The sequence below is a fragment of the Columba livia genome, chromosome 4 (genome assembly GCF_036013475.1).
Source record: "Columba livia isolate bColLiv1 breed racing homer chromosome 4, bColLiv1.pat.W.v2, whole genome shotgun sequence".
NCBI lineage: Eukaryota > Metazoa > Chordata > Aves > Columbiformes > Columbidae > Columba > Columba livia.
The window spans coordinates 35,141,981-35,162,586 of NC_088605.1; the positions used below are offsets into that span (position 1 = coordinate 35,141,981).

The 20,606-nt window shown below is 38.3% G+C and overlaps 1 protein-coding gene across 49 annotated transcripts in view; it reads right to left on the reverse strand.

Moving 5' to 3' along the window:
- Positions 1 to 20,606, reverse strand: part of TENM3 (teneurin transmembrane protein 3) — a 1,347,463-nt gene that overhangs the window by 47,493 nt on the left and 1,279,364 nt on the right. For 32 of the 49 annotated variants that reach the window (XM_065061257.1, XM_065061277.1, XM_065061276.1 and 29 more), the window contains 6 exons: positions 17,070 to 17,096; positions 15,534 to 15,554; positions 14,432 to 14,578; positions 7,221 to 7,437; positions 6,062 to 6,181; positions 5,415 to 5,676 (listed from right to left, as the gene is read on the reverse strand). In XM_065061257.1, the coding sequence (XP_064917329.1) occupies positions 5,415 to 5,676; positions 6,062 to 6,181; positions 7,221 to 7,437; positions 14,432 to 14,578; positions 15,534 to 15,554; positions 17,070 to 17,096 (794 nt within the window). The remainder of the gene's footprint in view (positions 1 to 5,414; positions 5,677 to 6,061; positions 6,182 to 7,220; positions 7,438 to 14,431; positions 14,579 to 15,533; positions 15,555 to 17,069; positions 17,097 to 20,606) is intronic. The other 17 variants (XM_065061271.1, XM_065061280.1, XM_065061275.1 and 14 more) reach the window with 3 other exon arrangements.

Genomic DNA, 20,606 nt, shown 5'->3' on the forward strand with positions numbered 1-20,606 from the left:
CAAATAATGTGGTTTATGCTCTTGAGGAGGGCAAGAGGTGCTACACCATCTTCTATGTTAGCACTTTTGCTGGGATATAAAGAAAGATTTATATGGTAGTAATTATATCTAGTTCCCAATATCAGTAACAAAAAATCAGAACTAGTATTTTTGAACTAATTTTCTGGCATGAATGGTTACTTACATCAGATATATATATGGGCATGCAACTCTTGTTCTCCAGTAAGACTATAACAGAGCTGTAGGAAGTAAAAGAGGAACTGGAAGACACTAGACAAATTAAATTCAGATTTAAAAATTCTTAATTCTTAATCTTAGAATGTTTCTTTTTTACCCATCAAGAACTTGCCGTCACTGAGAAGAAATAACGAGCAGTACCATCACTTGGAAGAAGGCGATGGTGGAATCATTTCTGTTTGTAACTCTAGTCTGCTCTCCCTCAGTCCAACATATGCACTGTGTCTAAGCCAGAGAACAGGCAAATCTTTTCTACACAAACAAACCCCCCCTCTCTCTAAAGAAGTGATTGTGGACATACTCCTTTTCTAAGACTGAAGAAAAAACACAAACCACCTTGGAATAATAGACAAATTCCTCAAGACATCAGCAGGACTCTCATATAGTGCACATTAAAACTAGTCTAACAGATGGAGGTCTCTGAAAGCAAGAGGAGAAAAAGAAATAATACGCTTGTAACAGGACACAATTTAATGGACTTTGCTGGTCTCCCGTTATGACCACTGCTTCTTTTACAACTACGACTGTGGAAGAACAGCGTTAAACACTTAGGTGGTCTTCCAGTACTCTTGGCTGACACAACAGGCAATAAAGAGGACACCTTGAAGTTTCAATTTCCAAGAGACTCCACTGGGTATTTGGATTACTATCAAATTAGAAACTAGGACACTCACATAGTTCTCAGTGAGCTTTAAAACAAAAACCAAACCCCTATTATTAGTTTCTGCAGAAGCCTCAAACATCTGCTGGAAATCTGACTTATAACTTCCCTCTTTCCATAAAATATCCCTGTAGTAACTTATTTTCTTGAGAACTTTAGAAATATAGGGGTAAGGTTATGCATCTCAATCTCTCTCCCAGAATCAAGCATTACAAAGAGAATTAAACAGTTTAACGTTTATCTGAAAAGTTAAATCATCAGACACAGCAGAGAGCATCCTATGGGAGCCACGACATCACATCAATTGTAAAGCAATCAGGAAAGTCACTGGGTATAAAAGTCACATGGGGAATTGCCAGCACAACCAAGCTGTCTATGCTTTACCTTTTCCAGATAAAGTATAAAACTACCTTAGAACGCTGAGACCCTAAGGGGACTGAGTTATAGCCCAGCTACCAAATTCTAACGGTCAACACTTTATTTATGGATGATCAAACTTCTTGGAAGGACAGCCATGAAATATTTAACCTACAGGACTGAGATAAAGGTCATCTCAATTTTCACAAACACAGAGTTTCTTGTCCTGAGAGTTCAAGCTGGTGACTGAGTCACATAAATTGTGCGGGGCTCCTTGTCTCTTGTGGCCAGTGGCACTAATCCTGTCCAGGCTCTGGAATGCTTTCCTGCTCCAAAATACTAATATGATTCAGGTGACATGGTCTGATGGTATTAAGAACTCTGAGTAAGAAATTTAATTCAATTAGGAGGAAAAATGCTTGCTGTATTACCGTGATTTTTTTTTGGCACAATGAGCAACTTCAATAGAGGGTTTAAGTACAAATTTCACGAATGAGTGCAAACTTTAGTCCTATGTCAGGAAAAGGTTCTTCGCCAAGAAGCAACAGCTGACCTGCTGCATTAAAATGTAACATCGTCCCGGTTTGAAAGGGGTAAAGATGGCTTTTTTTAGACACAGGTAGATATTGGCAACTACCGCTATTACATGAATGCTGACACCAAGGAGTACTAAAATCAGACTTCTTTAAGTAGAAGCTGAAACTTCTCCTTTCAAGATGGAAAAATCTCTTCCCTTTAAAAAAAGGTTTCCCCTAGAATTGAGGCTCTTAAATGAACTTACAAAGAAATAACCTTGAGTTATCAATATAAAGCAAGAAGAAATAAAAAAGGGAAAAATTCTTGTTTTTCCTATACTTAAAACATTGCTGAGATACCACAAAGAAGATGGATAGGAGAAAACCATACACGTGTAAAAACCTAAAAATGGGCCCATAAAAGAATAAATCAAGAGGTGTATATAAAGTTTTAAACAGAAATCAAAAGAGAATAAAACCAGAAAACCTGCTGGAAGACAAGGATGCATAAATGGAGCTATTTGGCCCTAAGAATAATCTCCATTATTTTCTCAGCACAAGCCTGAAGTTTGGAGATTTTAGCTGAGTGACACTAGGATGCAGCATCCATGGAACACTGGAATATCCAGCCATCCTGTTATAGTGCCTGTTTAAATCGTGAAATAGGTTAATGTCTTTGCTGAAAATCTGGCCATACTGAAGTTAGAAACAATCATTTTTATTAAGTCACTGAGGCCCACATTGCACCCTGACTTCTTCAGGGTAAATAGATTTTGCCAGCTTCTGTTGTATAGTAATGCCAGTAGTGAGAGAGAGTCAGGGGAGAGGGGAAAAATACAAGTGGGCAACCTTGAGCATATAATTTGAAAGAAAACTTTTGAGTCTTCCTACTCCCACCCACTTGAGGTGACAGGAACAAGCAGCTCAGGACCTGCAGAAGGCGTCTTGCAAGGGTACGTAACAGTGGATAATAGAAGTTTAGGAGAAGAAAAGCCTCAAAAACTCAATTTCAGAGTTGCTCATTGTGACTCACTTGTGGGTTTCTGCCAGACCACACTGCAATATGTGGGAAACACATTTATTATATTAGGAAAAAGACAGCAACAATATTACCTAACACATATAAGCAGCTCCAGCTTAACCTGTTCTCCCTCATCTGCATGCAGTTTGCTGTCTTGTTCCACACTGATTAATCTCAGCTAGTTAAGTCTACGCAGAGCATGCTAACTTGCAATTAAAAGTAGATAAAGTCATGCCTAAGTAGTCCAAATTTAGTTAACGTTATTTATTACCATCCCTGTTGAGTAATGATCTGCTGGGTCTGTGATCACCCCTTCACCCACTGCATTTGTTCTTTCCTCTTGCTTGCCTTCTTTTTTCAGTTTGCTGCTGCCGCTTTGGTACAGACCTTAATTCCCCCTCTGATCAATCTGGGATTCATAAGCCACCAAGTACACTCTTTTGGAAACATTATCTCCAAGGGCTGATGAAGCCCTTCAAGGCATGATGATTCCAGCAGCACATCATTTTCTCCTGTAGTACGTGACAGCGAGTGCTGTCACACCATGCAAAGAGGGTGACTAATACTGACTGAAGGAACATGGGCAACCGTGTCTTTCTCTGTGCCTTCATCCAGTCTCCCCCACTTTAAACTGGCATTGCCCCTTTTTTATGAAGAGATCTACAGCAGTTTCTCCGGAGCTGCACAGACAGTTCTGAATGAAATCCAGTTCTGCCCATCTTTTATCAGAGTAACGAATTTTTGGGGAGACAGACTGTTGCGTATTATGCATTTCCCAGGGGAACCTGACCCTACAGGGTATGGGCCAGACACAGCTGTGCAGCTCCCACTTGCCAAATCAGGGGATGAGCAAAGAATACAGAAGAAAATACTCCTTGATTATTATTTTTTTTTTTCACAGTACCAGAACCATTTTTTTTTCATACATAATGACAGTACTACTTTTACCTTGTCATAAACGACCCATCAACACCAACTGCCTAGGATCTGCTGAGAATATGATCTTTCCTTCTGGCTGGTTTTCCAGGGAAATCTACTTGATCCAACAGTCCTGCCTGTCAGACCTCCTACCTCGCAACTTTTGAACCTGGTAGCCACTTTCAACCACATTTGAAATGACAGTAGGAATCTCTAAATTCAGTTCTTTTAGGGTTTCTAAAAAAAAGGGTTCGGGTAGGGGAGAAGTTGCCAAGTTGTTATTCCCGTGAGACAACGGCTGACTGCAGGCCATGGGGGAAGGACTGGATGTGGCAGATAGCTGGAATTATAGCAGTGGGTGGGAATTAGTAGGAATCCAGACTTATTAGTCCCAGTGCTCATGAAAACTTGTTTATGTAGATGATACAAGTGCTTTTTGAAAAGATGTATTTTTTTGGTCATTCTTCTATTATTACTTTTTTCTTGATTTATACCCCATCCATCTAAGCCTTTTTGCATCACTTCAGAAACTGACTCTATTGTCTGCTGCCAAAACAAGTAAATTAGAGCTGTTTTTCAGTGGACTGCATTTTGCAAATATTTTCTTTTAATTGACTTGCAATTATCAAAGAAACAGAAATGATAGTGAAGATAAAAGCAACGATTTTCTAGCACAGTCTAGATTTGTATGGGTGCTTAGTTGTAATTTCCTTACATCTTTACTTTAAACCTGCTCTTACCGTCAACTGCTTAATGATTTTGCTCTTTTCTTAAGAGGTCTGCATGAAAACATTTGAATACATTTTCTATGTGTCCCTTGAAGAGATAAGGACATTTCTTAGTGAATGGGAAAAAGAATTCTCTATGTAATTATGGCATTGTGAAGGTGAGAGAAAGAAAAAGAGAGAAGGGAGAGAGAGAAAGAGGAAGAGGGATGCAGAAAGAGTACTGTTTCACTAGGAAAGGTTTTATCAGAAATCAATAATGAGAGAAATATTACTTCTTGAAATGCAACTTTGCTTTAAGAGTTAAGGAAGACTATATTAGTAATTAGTTATTTGAGATAGGGGAATTATTAATACATTTATGTTAGAGAAAAAAAAACTCCAGTCACAGCTTTTTCTATTTAAAGCAAGGTTTTGATGTTGAGTCTTACTTTTGGTATTACAAGTTCTGAAGAAGTAGATGAGCACACACGCTCACTGGCTTGTAAGTCTGTCCACAGTGTTACAAGGAGTTCTTCTAGTTTATAAAAATCTGAGTGTCATGCTATTTATTAGGACTAAACAGATAAATTGAACTGTATGTGTCTTTCAGACATAGTGGAAAAACACCTCTCATGTTCAGTTTTGGAGATGGGCTTCTAACAAAAGGGCAGTCAGAACAGTCAGATGTACTACAGTGTGTCCATTTTGATGGGCCAGTGCTTGATGGCTGAAGACGTGCTGTACATTAAATGATGTAAATAAATCTAAAACCAGACACTGCTGTACACCAAGCTTTCTTACTTTTTTTTTTTTTTTTCAGATGAAAGTTTAAAAATCATCCCATAGAATACATAAATTGGCCTGAAAATAATCACATTGCAAATTCTTAGCACTTAGTCTGAATTTATTTGTCAACAGTAGCTTGCACTCTTTTTGTTATGGTTGCTTAATGCAATATAGCCTGTGATAAAATGCGATTTATTTGAGGCACACCTTACCTGTGTCTCTGGGATGACAGGACTGTCTTCAGGAGAAATTCTAAAGAAGGTGGATAAAGGCGATGACACAATAACGGGGTTTGGCCTTACGAATCCACTCAGATCACAACTAGGAATGTCATTCTCTTCCTTCTTCATGACCAAGGTATCCATGACATAAAAGACATTCCAGGGAATCCAAACTGTGTGATACTGTGTCAGGAACGGCGATCGCTCAAACACCAGGGTCAGGGAGGCACCACCATTCGCTACCAAGTCAAACCTAGAAAAAAACACCAGGGCTTGCTAGTCAGCAAATTCCCAAAGCCATCTACAGCCTCCATTTTACTGATTGATTCTTCATTCCACTTCAGTGCTCTGAAGGCAGAATGGCTCTACTGGGAACAATGGAGAAATCAATTAAAATATATTACATAATACCACACTAAGAGAACGGAGAGTTTGGGATGTTGCGTTTAAACTAAGCAATACCTTCTACTTCTGAAGTATATAATCAGCACATTTTACATTTGAAGAATGTACTAAGTACAGCTTCAGTCAATTGCTTTTTTTGTGTCGTTTGTTTCCATCATTTTATTTTTACAAGCAGCTCCTCAGTAAGACCTTTGCTGTCTTTACGACTTAGAAGTGTTTCAAATTGCACTTACATTCCATCTTGGCGAGTAATTGTATATCCATAGTCTGGATAGTGCAGAAAGGAGACATTGACTCCAATGAGTGGCGTTCCATCAGCAGTTAATACTTGGCCCCTTATGACGGATGCAAGACTGTGAAAAAGATGCAGGATCAAATTACAAACTTGCTTTTTTTGTTCCCTTTTAAATGAATTAAATCTAGTAGAGCGAACATACACACACATCTTTGCATGGTGTCAACTACCATTAGCAAAAACATTCCTGAGACTCTAACCTTTTTACAAATTCACGTAATTTACACTGCATAATGAATGCCTTGAAATACACAGATAATAATTTTGTTAATATTATTGATTTTACTTTGGTTCCTTTTGCCCGTACTGAGTTACTAAGACCAGAGATTTACTGAAGAATTTTAAAAACTTATAAACTCTAGATGTTCCCCCTCTAAGTCATACCTCTGGCAGACTCTTAAAGAAAAATGTACTTTTCAATTAGTATCAAAGCAATCTGTAAAACTGCAGGGACTATGAAGTACAAAATTTAAAAGAGCAATAAGGAACATTTGTGCAACAACTTTTAATCAACTGCTGTGCCCAAACACATTAATGCTGTTAAATTACTGCAAACGCAGTAGTTCTAGTGTAAATCATCTTCCTTCACTCAGTGAGATCCCAGACACCTGCTTCCTGTTACTGGTTTATTTTCAGGTCATTACTGCTTCGTAGAGCACCAGTCAAATGGTTTATGCAATTATACTGTCGTGCACTTAACAGTTCTATTACATTAATTCATAATTTATATTATTTAGTGAGCTCAGTTTAAAAAGTGCAGCTTTGCTTTTCCTTCTGAAGTGTTTTCATTGCTTTGATGTATTTCCAACTGTGCTAGCCCAAATCAACTGGTTAAATAAAGATTTATTTAATCATTAATGAAGTGCCCTGTTAGAACACAGGTACTAAGCATGGCAAATACCTTCTGCAACCTACTGGCACTGGCAATATGAATTTTACAGGAAATGAGACAAAATAAGCAATTTGATAAATGAAGAGAAAAGGTTTCTGCTGAAAGTCCATGCCATGACATTTGCAGTCGCAGTGGATCTTCTCCTAAACATTAATCTCACATGCTCTTCAATTTATTTCATGAGTAAATGATGAGCTGTGTTCACCTCTTATTAAAAGGACTTTCCCCAGGTATGACATGAGTGCTGTCCGCTCCGATGAGAAAACTGATCCGGTCATAAAATCCTTTGGCAGCTTGCTGGGATGGCGACTGTTGGCTTTGGCTGATAATGTCCTGGGGATCAGGTAGCCCACGGCAGTAAGGCTGGTTTTGGCAAGAACTCTGCAAACAGCAGTCAGGATCCATACAGTCAACGAGCCCATCTGTTGGCAGAAAGTCACACAAGTGAACACACTCTTCCTCCTGTCCCTTTGCATGAGAATGGGCCAATCAGCTGGGAGATTAAAAGAAATGTAGTTTGAAAGAATACTATTAAATAAGATTTTAATGAATTCACTCTCAATTAAGGAAAGAGAGTGTCACTGTTTACTGAGCTCTTAAACTCCCATGGAAATCCATGCAAGCTGAACATACTCAGTATCATCTATAAATTAAACCTATTTATTTGATAGTTTTCTAATAACATGTTGAAAAAAACAGAAAATGGAGGAACTCAAGGTCTGCGTACACTGTTAACTTATAAATATTAAACATTATAGGTGGGTCTAAGCAGCTTTTATCTGGAGTTATTTGGCTTGTTAGAGAAAAAAACAAACCAAACCAAAACCAAGTAACTCCCATTCTGCTGTTTCCCTGAAGTTTTTTAGCATATCTATGCTGTATGCAGCTTTAAATATTTCACAACATTTATCAAGGTGGACTCATTTATACCTTGGCAAAAAGATTTTGTTGCAAGTGGCGAAGGCCATTTCCACAAGAATTTTGCATGAAAATGTATGAGAGAATAAAATCTGTATTTAACATTTAGATTTTATGCTGAATAAATTGGTCAGGAATGCTGGCCAGTATAAACAAGATTTAAACACATGGGTGCTTTTATGCTTATGTGCTGAAATATTCACATATAATGAGCATTAGATCTGTCACATCACTGGAAATCTAATTTGGTGAAAGATTAAAATCAAGATCAAATTGATAACTACTAATTTGCTGTAAGTAAAGTCATAAGGAATATGAGCCTGGAAATGTCAGCTACAGAAAATTTCCAGATGAATGTAATATAGTATCACATAGCTGATAATTGTTTCCCCAAAAGAACAGCAAGGCTGAAATAGCTCAAACATTTTATTATTCCATTTGGGTTAGAGAGGGAGCTTGCTTGCTGCACTGAAAAATACACCAATGCAGCACTCGGAGGAAGCCCATGGCTGCTTTTCTCACAAAATCATCTAGCTTTAGAGTAAAACTTCTTTCTGAAGGGAAAAATATCATCCATTTGTTCAATCGTATGTTGAAAGAGCGTAAGTAAACAGAGATCTTCTAAAGGTATTCCTCTAAGGACTGCTGGGCTATGTGGATCAGTTAGAAGATTGGCAAAATAGCAAAGGACTGCGATTTCTATTCTTTTGCACATCTAAAATTCTTATTTAACTCAGCTGACATTGAAGTCAGTTCAAGGAAAACAAAAAGGGATGAAAAAGTCATCATTTAAGTATATCAAAGTTTAAACTTTTTTAAGAGAAAAGAAATAAGATTCATTTTTCTTGGGATGAGGATATACCAGAGGGTCACGTTCCCATTCAGACAGACCTTGACAGGATGGAGAAATGGGCTGACAGGAACCTCGTGCAGTTCAACAAAGAGAAGTGCAAAGTCCTGCACCCGGGGAGGAACCAGCCCCTGCACCAGGACATGCTGGGGGACAACTGGCTGCAAGGCAGCTTTGTGGAGAAGACCTTGGGAGTCCTGGTGGATGCCAAGTTGAACATGAGCCAGCAACATGCCCTTGCAGCAAAGAAGGTGCCAGTGACATTCTGGGCTGCATTAGGAGGAGTGTTGCCAGCAGGTGAAGGGAGGTGATCCTTCCTGTCAGCAGTGGGGAGTTCAAACCTGGAGTACTGTGGAGACTTTGCCCAAACATCAGAAAAACTTTTTTTCACTGTGAAGGTGGTCAGACACTGCAAGACGTTGCCCAGCAAAGTTGTGAAGTCTCCATCCTGGGAGATAGGCAAAACCCAACTGGACACAGTCCTCAACAACCTGCTCTAGCTGACCCTGCTTTGAGCAGGGGGTGGGACCAGCTGATTTCCAGAGGCCTTTCCACCCTCAGTCCATGACTCTTGTGATTTTCTAGTCTCATTCTTGTACAATATGAAACCCTTTCCTAGCTAAAGTATTGACCTCCCTTGCTGGTTTTAACTCTAGAAGCCTGGATCAGTGTCAAGGTGGGGGGTACTGATGGTTAACAGCATAGTTTTGGGTTTTTATATCTCTGTATGGTCTCCCAGGCAATATCTGGTGCAGTTGCCAAAGAAATGCTCGCATTTCGTCATTCATCTTTGTTAGTTTATAAAAAGCAAATGTACATCTGGAGTATAGTCTGCAGGTCATAAAACTGCATGAGATTGACACCTTCTGAACTAATCAGCTGGAAATGCATTTTTACAAGCCTCTCCGCTAACATCAATCAGAGAAAGAATCTCATTTTCACCAGCCAAGATACAGGGATACGCTGTTTGTTATTCTTCTGTGGAGTTTATCAGCAACTTGCCCAGGCGAGTGACGGATGGTTATGAATCTGGCTCCTCATAACTTGAGAAAACATTTTTCATCCTTTCGCCATACTTATGTGGCTAGAGCTATCTAGTACCACTAAGTTGAGCACTCTATTGCACTGTGTGAAGCAGAGTAAAATTTCCTTTCTGAAATGGCTCTGCAAAATTACTGATGAATTTTGTTTAGCCTGAAAAATATGGGACTTATCTCAACACTGTCTTATTGGATATATCACTCAAATATGATAGTGGAATTATAAAGAAAATAGAAACTCCTACAGTCAGCTGGACAATCATTATCAGTCTCAGAAGGCTATTTTGTGGGGCTTTTTTTGTTCTAGATGAAAGAGGTTCTTCTGTATATGGAAGATGTAATGATTACATTATCGTTTTCTTCCTCAAAAGCTAAAGTCTAGTTGTAAATATCTTGACAGATGGCACTTTTCCCTTTGTTGCAAAATGCACAGAATTGCAATGGAGCATGGTCTCATGATTATATTTCATATTTGGAGAGACTAATAAAACCCCCCAACCATTAAATGAGAGGTTTCGGCAACACAGAGGATTCCCACACTTATGGATGTCTAAAAAATAAGATATATTAGTTGTTGTGTTTGCTTTTGAATGGATTCTGAAGAGTATGCATAAAACATCTGGAAGGAAGAAAAACAGGGGGACAAAAGAAGTCCTGGGCACAAGTTCAGCTTGTGCCAAGGGGAGATCATGGCCAAGGACCTACATTAATCACATTATTGGTAAATAAATAGATTAGAAATTTTGGGAACAAAAAATCTCCACAAAGTGCCTACATTCAGTGCCTACAAAGGAAGAATACAGTTTTGGAGCTATGATGCTGGCTGTCCCACAGGACAGTTTTGGTAACTGGCACACTAAGACAAGAGGCTGGAAAGGACAGAAAACTGTGTTAATAAACCTCAGTTACCCTCGCAGAGCTCCATTTTACAACAGGCTATAATGAATGGACTCAATTATAGACAGCAAAAATGACTGCCTGTAGGAGCAGCTGCTTGGAAAAGCCACGAAAGCAGAAATAGCCCTTGATTTATTCCTGAGAAGCACACAAGGACCTTGTTCCATGTTACTATTGTAGTATCTCTATAAGCATACCTATAGTCTGCTCAAATTCAACACTCCTGTTGGAGTGAAGAAGCCTAAACTATAAAGTGTTGGGCTCTAAATGAGCTGTTACTCCAGAACGAAATCTTGGAGCCACTGTGGATAATTGCTATGGATATATCAACCCAGCATTCCCCAGCAACCATAGATGCAAACAAAAAGCTGAAGAATAGTGGGAAGTGTTGGAGCAGAAACCAGAGAACACGAGAGCATGCCACTGCATCAGTCCTAACTCAAGTACAAACCTGACATTTCCTGAGCTTAGGTTATCTTTGTACTTAGTAGCCCTTTTGACATTCAAAACATTCTGGGGCGGTAATTTCTGATGTTAATTAGCATCCTGCTGGTATACCAAAGAAAATGTTCATATTTGTCCTGTTATGATTTTTTGCTGAACATCTGCTATTAGCCACTATCAGAGAAGAGGCCCTGGTTTAGGTAATCTTTAGGCTGAATTTGTACTACCTTGTGACAATGCTTATCAGGAACAGGCTATCCTAGCCTGTGCAAGTAATTACAGAAATACAGTAGTGCTAAGTATGCTTTGCTTTATTACGGTACTTATTTTCATTTTAGTAATAAAAGAATATTAATAATCTCTTAAATCCTGCTGGTGTAAACCTGTAACTACTCTTAATAATTGGAGAAGAGCTAATAAAAAGCAAACTTAAACAAAGGAATCTGCTCAGTAAAGACCTACCTAAACAGTAAACAGCTTATTCTTTCTACAGTGATGACAAAACATGGGCCATTTTGGGAAAGTATAACAGTGAGACGTTTTTTTTCCCAAGTAAAGGTGAGGCTTATTCCACCCATGGACAGCTCTGACTTCCCCTCTCCCCATAAAGTCAGTAGTTTAATTCAGCCTAAGGTCTGCATGTTGCACACGCTCTGTGGGTTGCTAAAATGTAAAGAAAATTCTGTATTTTATTATCCAAATCAAAACCAGGGACAAATAAAGAGTGATCCTTAAAGTGAAAGAAAATGATCTGCAAGACTCTCAGAAATCTGTATTAAAAGGAACATGAGTAATAATCACCAGTACCTAGAAGTGAAAATAATCAAGTACACTTTGATATCATTAGTATCTCCTATGGAGAATATTCCCATTGAGGTCCTTGGGATGCTCATATTGATAGAATTCGAATACTCAGTTCCAGAAAGAGCTGAGAATCAAAGGAACAGCAGACACTGTTATTAATGAATTATACACATATTAATATATGAAAAATATTTTATCCAGTGTAGGATGAAACATAACCACAGTGTATCAATTAGCTAACAACCAAGATAACTTCAATTACATAAGCACTGAGCCTAGTGCTATGTAAATCACACTACCTGCAGTCATCGGTATAAATTCAGTATAAGTGCTCAGATAACCTAATCTCCCACAATAAACAAATACAGCAGAGGCCTCCTTGTGTCATTCCCTGCAGCTGTCTGGAATTTCAATGGCTTGCTCAAGAGATTAGTGGGCTGATTGCACGTACTCTTGGAAAGGGAAGAAACACTGCTGCTCTTCCTAGGTGGGTTTCTGGCAAAGATTACTCTCTTTTCTCAGTTTTGTTTGGTATGCTTCCAGTTTTTAATTTAATTTAATTGGTATATTTTAACCCTTTTCCTCAGCCACTAGTCAAAGATTGAAGCAAATATGCTCTGTATTGAAGCATATAAATGAAAGTAAAGCACACTGAAAGAGAAATGACAGTGACAAATAGCATTACACAGGTCAATCATGGCAAAACAACTGTTTGGCCAATCCCTTTCTTATACATAGCTGCATAAAGTCTGTAAAGGAAATAGTGAAAAAAATTAGACCTTTTTTTTCCACTATTGTTCTATCTTCTTGAACTTTCAAGTAATTCTGTCAGATTCTTCTGCTCCAATTCCTTGTTCCTCTTCCCCTTTTCCTCACAAACACCTTTATTGCTTTCAGTCTGAAGTAGCATCTTCTTTACCCTTTTCTGTTTACGTGCATTGCTGTTCACCTTGCCCTCTTCCTCCCACTGCTCCGTTATCTGCTCTTGGTTCTCCCTCTGATATTTCATGTCCTTCTATTATCTTTAACTTTTACTGAATCTGTTTCACTGGGTTTTCAACCTTTTTTCCTCTACACGACCTGTGGTGGGTGGTTTTTTTTTTTTTTGCTTGTTTTTTTTTTCTCCTCCAAGTTGTTTATGCTTTAACCTAGTTTGTACTCCTCCTTGCTCTGTCTTCTTTCATGCCTGCACATTTCTCTTTCTCCCTTATGTTCATAATCCCCTGGCCCACCTGAATTTAATTCCCCAAGCAGCGCACCCCTGCAAGGCTATGCTGTGGCCAGTCATTCCTCCCGCTCCCTTCCTACATGCGAGAATTCAGCTTCATGCTAGCTCAGATGGGATGTACCAAATCGCATCACATTCTTTAGACCCCTAAATGTGCAAAACTGACTCAAAATATACAATATGTAAATGAAGAAGGATGACAAATCAAATGACGTGTAAAGCAATTGACAGCAGCACTGTTTTAAGTGTGTTATTTATTTTCCTTGGGAAATAAATGTTGCTGTTTTTTATAGTTTGTGATGTCCAAGATCCAAACTGCAGTTGGGATATGGGAGCAAACAGCCCACCAGCAACAACAAAGGCGTATGTAGTATAAAGCTGAAAAACAAAGTCACAGATGACTTTATCATCATCCAGAGGCCCTTAATGGTGTTTCTTATCTCTGCTCTGAATCTGAAGGTGTTAAACAAAAAGAGCTGATGACAGAAGGGGAAGAAAGGCAGACAATCAAAGCATTGTTCTGATCTAATATTTGACTGCATTCACATTTAATCTTGTTTTTTTGTGCTTTTTTTTTGTGTGATTCTGGAGTCATGCCAAAGTCACAGCCCCTCCACCTTCTCTGCCCCACAATAACGATTGCTGATTGATTCCTTAAGTCAACAGGCCTTCCTGCCTCTTGCTACAGATTGTTACCTGTCACCTGAATGACAGACTGCGGAAAGCAAGCCAAAAAAAAGATGACTTCTGGAAGCATCCTGTCAGTTATCTGAGCATTCACAGGCTGTGGAGGGATAAGATCTCTGTAGACTGGGCAACCGATTCCTTCCAGCAATAGCATCACGGGTCAAAATGTAAGCTCCCCATAAGGCCTTTTCTCTTGGGATAATTTCCTTGTGAGGTCACTGAAAATTTGAACTCCTTTATTTTTTTTCCCCTCCACTACAGTTCACTGACTTGAGACTATGTTTTATTCCAGTAAAAAAGAATATTGCGGGGAACCTAAGGTGACATCCACCATTTTCTAAGTACATCTCTCACCTGTCATAAACATCCTGTAAGGTTTTGCTGATATGTCACATAAAAGCACTGAAAACGGCAGTGTATTCTTACAGGCGTAAGAGCTAGTAAAACACGTGTATGGTTCTCATGGCAGTATTTAATGACCTGACTGTAAAATCTCTGTTCCTCAACACATTCTCCCCAGTGTTAAAGATCCAGTTGGTATATCTTACCTCCTTCGTTGTCCTTACTGTCAGTGCAGAGAGTTTCCATGGCTACGTCACATCCCGCTCCCCTCCATCCCGGCTGGCAGACACAGTGCCAGCCGTTCTGGTCCAGCGTGCACCTCCCGTTGCTGTTGCACAAGCCAGGGCAGCCCTCTGTTGAAACAGACAGAGAGGAAAAATCACAAGTGATTTAAATACTGCGATTATATAAAGCGAAAAAAAAATACAAACAAGGGACGCTTACTGGGAACAGGCCTTAAGAACAGCACAAATACTGTAATTGCACATGGAGTGGAACAGCAACATTACCTGGGGAACATAATTCTTAGCAAAGTGGCATCTTTGATTGGCCTGACACTTGAGACACCACTTACCTGTACAGGCAGGAAATAAATGCACCAATCCTCTAAATACCTGCAGGCCAGACAAAATTAAGTTTGCTTTTTACTTTTTTTTTTTTTTCTTTTCTTTTTTTTTCTTTTTTTTTTTTTTTTGGCAAAGTAACAAGAGGTGAATGCATAGTGCAAATACAGCTGTGTAAAACCATACATTTTTCTGTGTTCATAGAACAGGTCGTTATTTGCTCTATGCAGTATTGGTTACTTACTGGCACAAAGGTATAAGCTCCCTGTTACTATGATCAGATCCCTCCAAATTCTTAAGTAGGAAAATGGGTATGATTTTAGGCGCATAATAAAAGAAAATGTCAACTTTATCTGGTCTCAGAGTTGCCGTATATTCATGTGAAATTACAGTGCGTTAAATAATTGCACAAAGTATAGGCCAGTTTTAATGACTATACTTTATGCCAAAAATACATTCCTTTTCACAGAATAAGCAAAGCCCAGGAAATAGTGAAGCAGCTTAGCATCTATTCTAACAAACATTAGGATTCAGGCTGCATACGGATGGGACAGGACCAACAGGATTTCCAACTAAATGTAATAGCTGTGCGTATTTGATTACTTAGGACGGACAAAATGAAATACCATAAGGACCACAATAAAACATTGATAGACTGAACAAAAACACGGTAGTGACGTGCTTCAAGACAGATAGCAGAGAGTGATTTTTGGTGACAATCTCCCTAAGGCTTTTGTGCTGTTACCTTTATATCCTATCTTGTCTGCTTTTATGGCCAAGGAGGGAAAATTTGGGAAACAATTAAAATAATTTAATATATCCAAAACTGATACTTGTTTTCAGTCTAACATTGCATTATATAAACAGTATCTGTCACTTTCTAGTGATGAAATCTGGCATGCAGCCAACATGATCTGTATGAGGATGACAACACTATAAATATGTAGATTTTGGTGTTCCTTATCTGTGACTATGACAAGACACTGACAGAAGCAAGTACAGATATGGCACTAAGTATCTTATGAGAAGGCGGCTACAAATCAGATATTTTTGGACACAAAAATCTTCTGTAAACTTTTATCCAGCTACCATCTTTGTGAACTAATCTACTGACCCATTTTGGTTTGTCTTAGTCGAGCTTAGAACAGTCTTTCAGAACAGTTTATTTATTTATTAATTTACTGACTCCTTTGAACCATGTAGCTCCAAATTACAAACATTCTCAGAAAAAAAGTTATAAAGGATGCTTAACTCTTGCCCAGTTTCTCTTACAAGGCAGAGAATCAGGAAAACCTCTCATGAGGAAGGATGGTGAAGCTACAGTTATGCATATTGTATCATCACGCTAGGCTGAGATTACTCTTGCTACTCTTATTCTTTCAGATTGTAGCTGCTAGTAGTATTCATTGATATAATGAGAGCTATTTTTTTCTTAATCTTTCTTCTGTTTAATTTATGGAAGACTTACATATTTAATTGCAATACTGACAGAGCGTTTTAGGAGTCAATTGGGTACACTCAAGAGTTATTGTGTGAAAGCCTGGATATTGCCATGAATATTGCCATATTCTAATGAAAAAAACACAAATAAGGAATAGAGAAGGATACTCAGGGAAAGAGGGGTAGGAATATTTTAAACATTCTTCTAAATCAGTTTTTCACCATAACTGAAGATACAAGAATCTTTGCTGTTTCATGTTAGGCTTTTGCATCCTTGAATCTTTTAATTGAAAAAGTTGCATAGATTATACAAGCTTTTTCTAGCTTCATACAAAATACAAGTAATAATTTCCTACATTTAGATAAACAAAAACTTAAGAGCCCAGGGTATTCTATTGATCTGTCTGGATATAAACACACACATATCTATAATTAATCTGTTCTTTAGAACTAATGACACTTGTTCTGTGACAAGAGCATCACTTTGCTTTGTTTCCTAAATATTTACAGTTTTGTAGGAAGAGGTCTATTGACAAAACAAAGAAAAAGCACCAAACAGCAAATGAATACTATCTTCAGTTTTTGGTTCAAACAATATCTAATACATGTACACAGTTTGTATATAAATGTATAATTACTGCTAAAATGTTATTATGTAACATAAGCAAGATTTAATATTTAATTTGAGATGAGTTGAAAGCCATATGAGTTAAATCTATAATCCATGGTATGTATGTAAGAGAAGATTCTTTTGTCCAGGCTAGTACGTTTGTAACTATATATTCATATAGAAAAGTACATGTAGGTATAGGCATGTCATCAAAGAGCAAGTATACAGTACCTTTCACTATCTTATCCAAATAGTGAGCTTGAGAATTAAAAAGAAAAAAAAAAAAACAGACAGACATTTCAGAAGTGTCACATAAAACAAGAATTGTTCAGAATTCACATGCAAATCAAGCAGGTGCACCTGACGTGGGAGGTCTTACATTAGAAAATGAAAATGTATTTCAAAGCTTTCAAAAATGCAAGAAATTATCTTTTCAGCAAACACTGTCATGATTCAATGAAACTATTTGAGAAATGAGGCCTGCAGAAGGAAGAGATGCTACCTTTCTCAGACTACGTTTTTCATCTGACTTCTCTTCACACGCTTTGATGTTTACGCGTAACAAAAATACAATCAAAGCTAGTTAAAAAATTCAAGTTTCAACACAACATAAGAGTAATTACTTAGCTTATGAGCTTTAAAACACTGACCATACTGGAAAAGCTTTGATTTGCAGGTCATGTATGACTCTGACAGCATAACCAGCACACTAACTTAATTCTGATTGGATTAACAGGATTTTTGGGAGGAATAATTTTCTTCTGCTTCAGTTCAGCCACAGTTATTCTTCTGAGCACACACACCGATTATGTAAAACAAGTTATATCGTCTATGGGGGGTGGAAGAGGGTGTAGTGAGGTTAGTAGTGTTGTGATCCATTGCATTTGGAAAAATGGGTGAAAATTAAACTTAGGCTTTAGATACAGAAGACTAAATAATATGGTATATCCAAGCAAGACATTTTTTCATAACTTATGACATTCAAAATTTCAAAAACATTTGAGGAGGCAGATGGATGAATGACAAAGAGAGCACAAGGTGGATTTAAAGCAGCATGCCCTACTTTTAATACATAAAACACAGCAGAGATGGATTATATGTTCCCTCCTTACATTCACAAAACAAAGACTGACTGCAGTTGTGTTAAAGAGATTTAATGTCGTATAGCAAACCTACATTGGACAGGTGCCTCGCAGGCTACCAAACCCAGCCACCTGCACACAGGTGACGGGATGTCACAGACTATTGCGGTGGGGACACACCAAGCTGAGTCAACCATGGTGGATTCAATCCCCTGTTTTTGCTGTGGACTTGGTCTCCCAACAGAGCCCATGGGGGCTCTCTTTCAAAATCTGACCTTTCCTAAATCCTTGTTCGCCCCTGTGTGGCCAGCACTCTGTCACCCTCAACTATGTGTATCGGATGGGTGAGAGAGGCATTTCCAGCCAGGGCCTTCCCGCCAGTTTGAATGAACGGGAAAAAAAGCTCTTCCCCAGCCCGAGGAGGGAGGTGATAAGATATGTAGTCTCACAGAAGCCACAGTCACTGCTATGACTAGGGTGGAAACTTGCTACTACTTCCTAGTCCCTCTCTCTTGAAGACAGTGTCAGGTGTCCCGCACAAGAGTTGTGGTTTCTTTTTTTATTTACTAAAATGGTAAGGTTAAAGGGAGACAAAGAAAGAGGATGAAAACATCAATTACAGAACATTTAGAACAACAGCAACAAACTAAGTAGCTTTTCACATCAACCGCAAACAAAAAGAAAATTGATACAGCTGCATTTGAGGGTGGATCAAATTCTTCTCTTACTCATCCAATATAATTCCCCTTGCTCCTACACAGCTGCTCTTAGAACACGGTGTATCATGTGCAGAGAAAAATCAAGCTTTAGTGCATAAAATGGAAGCAATTAGCTCTGTCTGGGGAATGCAACTGTCCACCAGTGAAACATTAAATGCCTCTACAAATGTAGGGATAGGTAACAAAATAGAACATAGAAAAAAACCTCTGAGGCAACTGAAAGTAGTCCCTGCAATCCCAGGCCCCAACATGCTATTTCCTTTCAGAAATCCAATCTGCATTAAAAAAAATAAAAGATAAGAAAATGTTCTTTAGGAGTTTTTGTATCCAGTAGCCTTGTAAGAAGTCAGTTCCAGAACATAAACCTATAATGCCCGGAAAACAAGTTCTACTTTCCAGCATCCTTTTACTTATGGTCAGTTGACATTAAGGACAACATTAGAAATTATTTTGGTTAATGTGCAGCATCCTACAAGAACCAAAAAGCAGAAAACGAGTAACTCAAAATAGTATGATTTTGCAATAAAGTTTAACTAGTTATGCTGTCTTCCTTATCGTCACGAAAAGATAAGGAATTCTAGAGGTGGGATTTGGAGCACTTTGCAGCTGCTCCTTGGCATATTTACACATGTGGCACATGTGGGTTATGTTAAGTCCTTAAAAAGTCTAATTATAGACCAAACAATATACTTAGAAGGGGTTTAAAATTTTGCTATTATTTCCAGGAGTAGAGGGACTACATATAGCTCCAAATGGGATAAAGAAAAACAAAAATAAAGATACAAAATTTGTACATTTTCTAGGATAGTCAAAATCCAAGAAGATGTAAATGGCATTCAAAATTCATATAAAATAATAATGGTATTATCGATGTGTGTGTATATTTATATAAATAAATGGCAGAGAAACCTATTTTACAAAGAACCGATAACAGTCAGGCAAATTCACATTTAACATGGCATAATTCATAATCAGTAAGAACCAAGACTTTTTTTTAATTTAATGTCTCCCATTAGTCTCTTATCAGAGATGTCAGCATCTTCCTTAGATTACTCATACACTGCTTCCTCCAGGTATGACAGAATAGCCAGAGAACAAAAGTACATATTAAATCCCTTTATCCCAATCAGCTCCTGTTTAAATCAGCAGGAATGACATACCCATTGATTTGATGTTCCTTAATTGGTACTTCTAGCACTGTGCTATTCTGATTATTCTGTCATAAAGGATTATAATGGTGACATACTTCTAAATACTGTATAGCAAATTTCTATTTCTATTAGTTTACATTATTATCCTCCACCAGACATCTTCACCCATCATAATCTTTGTAACCTGTACACTAGATTAGAACATCCTAAGTAGTTTTTGTAGTGTATATATAGTCCCATTACAGTGTCAATTCACAACACCTCCACAGGAGTAATGAGTTAACTTTGCCATAATAGCAGAACTTAACCTCATAGCACTGCCAGACTTGAAGCAAAAATACAAAAGAATGTGACCAAAGCCATGTCAATCAAAGTCTGCCTAAATGATAAACTACTTTTGAGTGTTTTTTGCTTCCTACACTTTCAAAATGTGAGCCGAACCCTTGCCTTCTCTCCATTAATACTGTCAGCTCTCTCCCTTCCTCACTGCATTACAGCCTCTCCCTCTACAAGAAAGCAGAAAGGTGAAAGGGGGGAAGAGGGGGAAGAAGATGATGAAGAAATAATTTCAGTATGCAGCCACAATGAAGAAAGCTGCTCTGCTTCTCTCTGAGCAAGCTCTGGTTTGGTTTCTCTGCTCATTCCCCACAGCTCAGAACAACAGCCCCCATTCCCTGGTGAACCATTGCATACGTGTTGCTGCCGCTAACACAGATGTCGTGCTCTCAGACACAGATCTGCTACAGGAAGACGGGAGCAACGGATCTTGCTTGAGTCACATTTACACTTCCACATCACCTTGCAGCGAGTGTCATG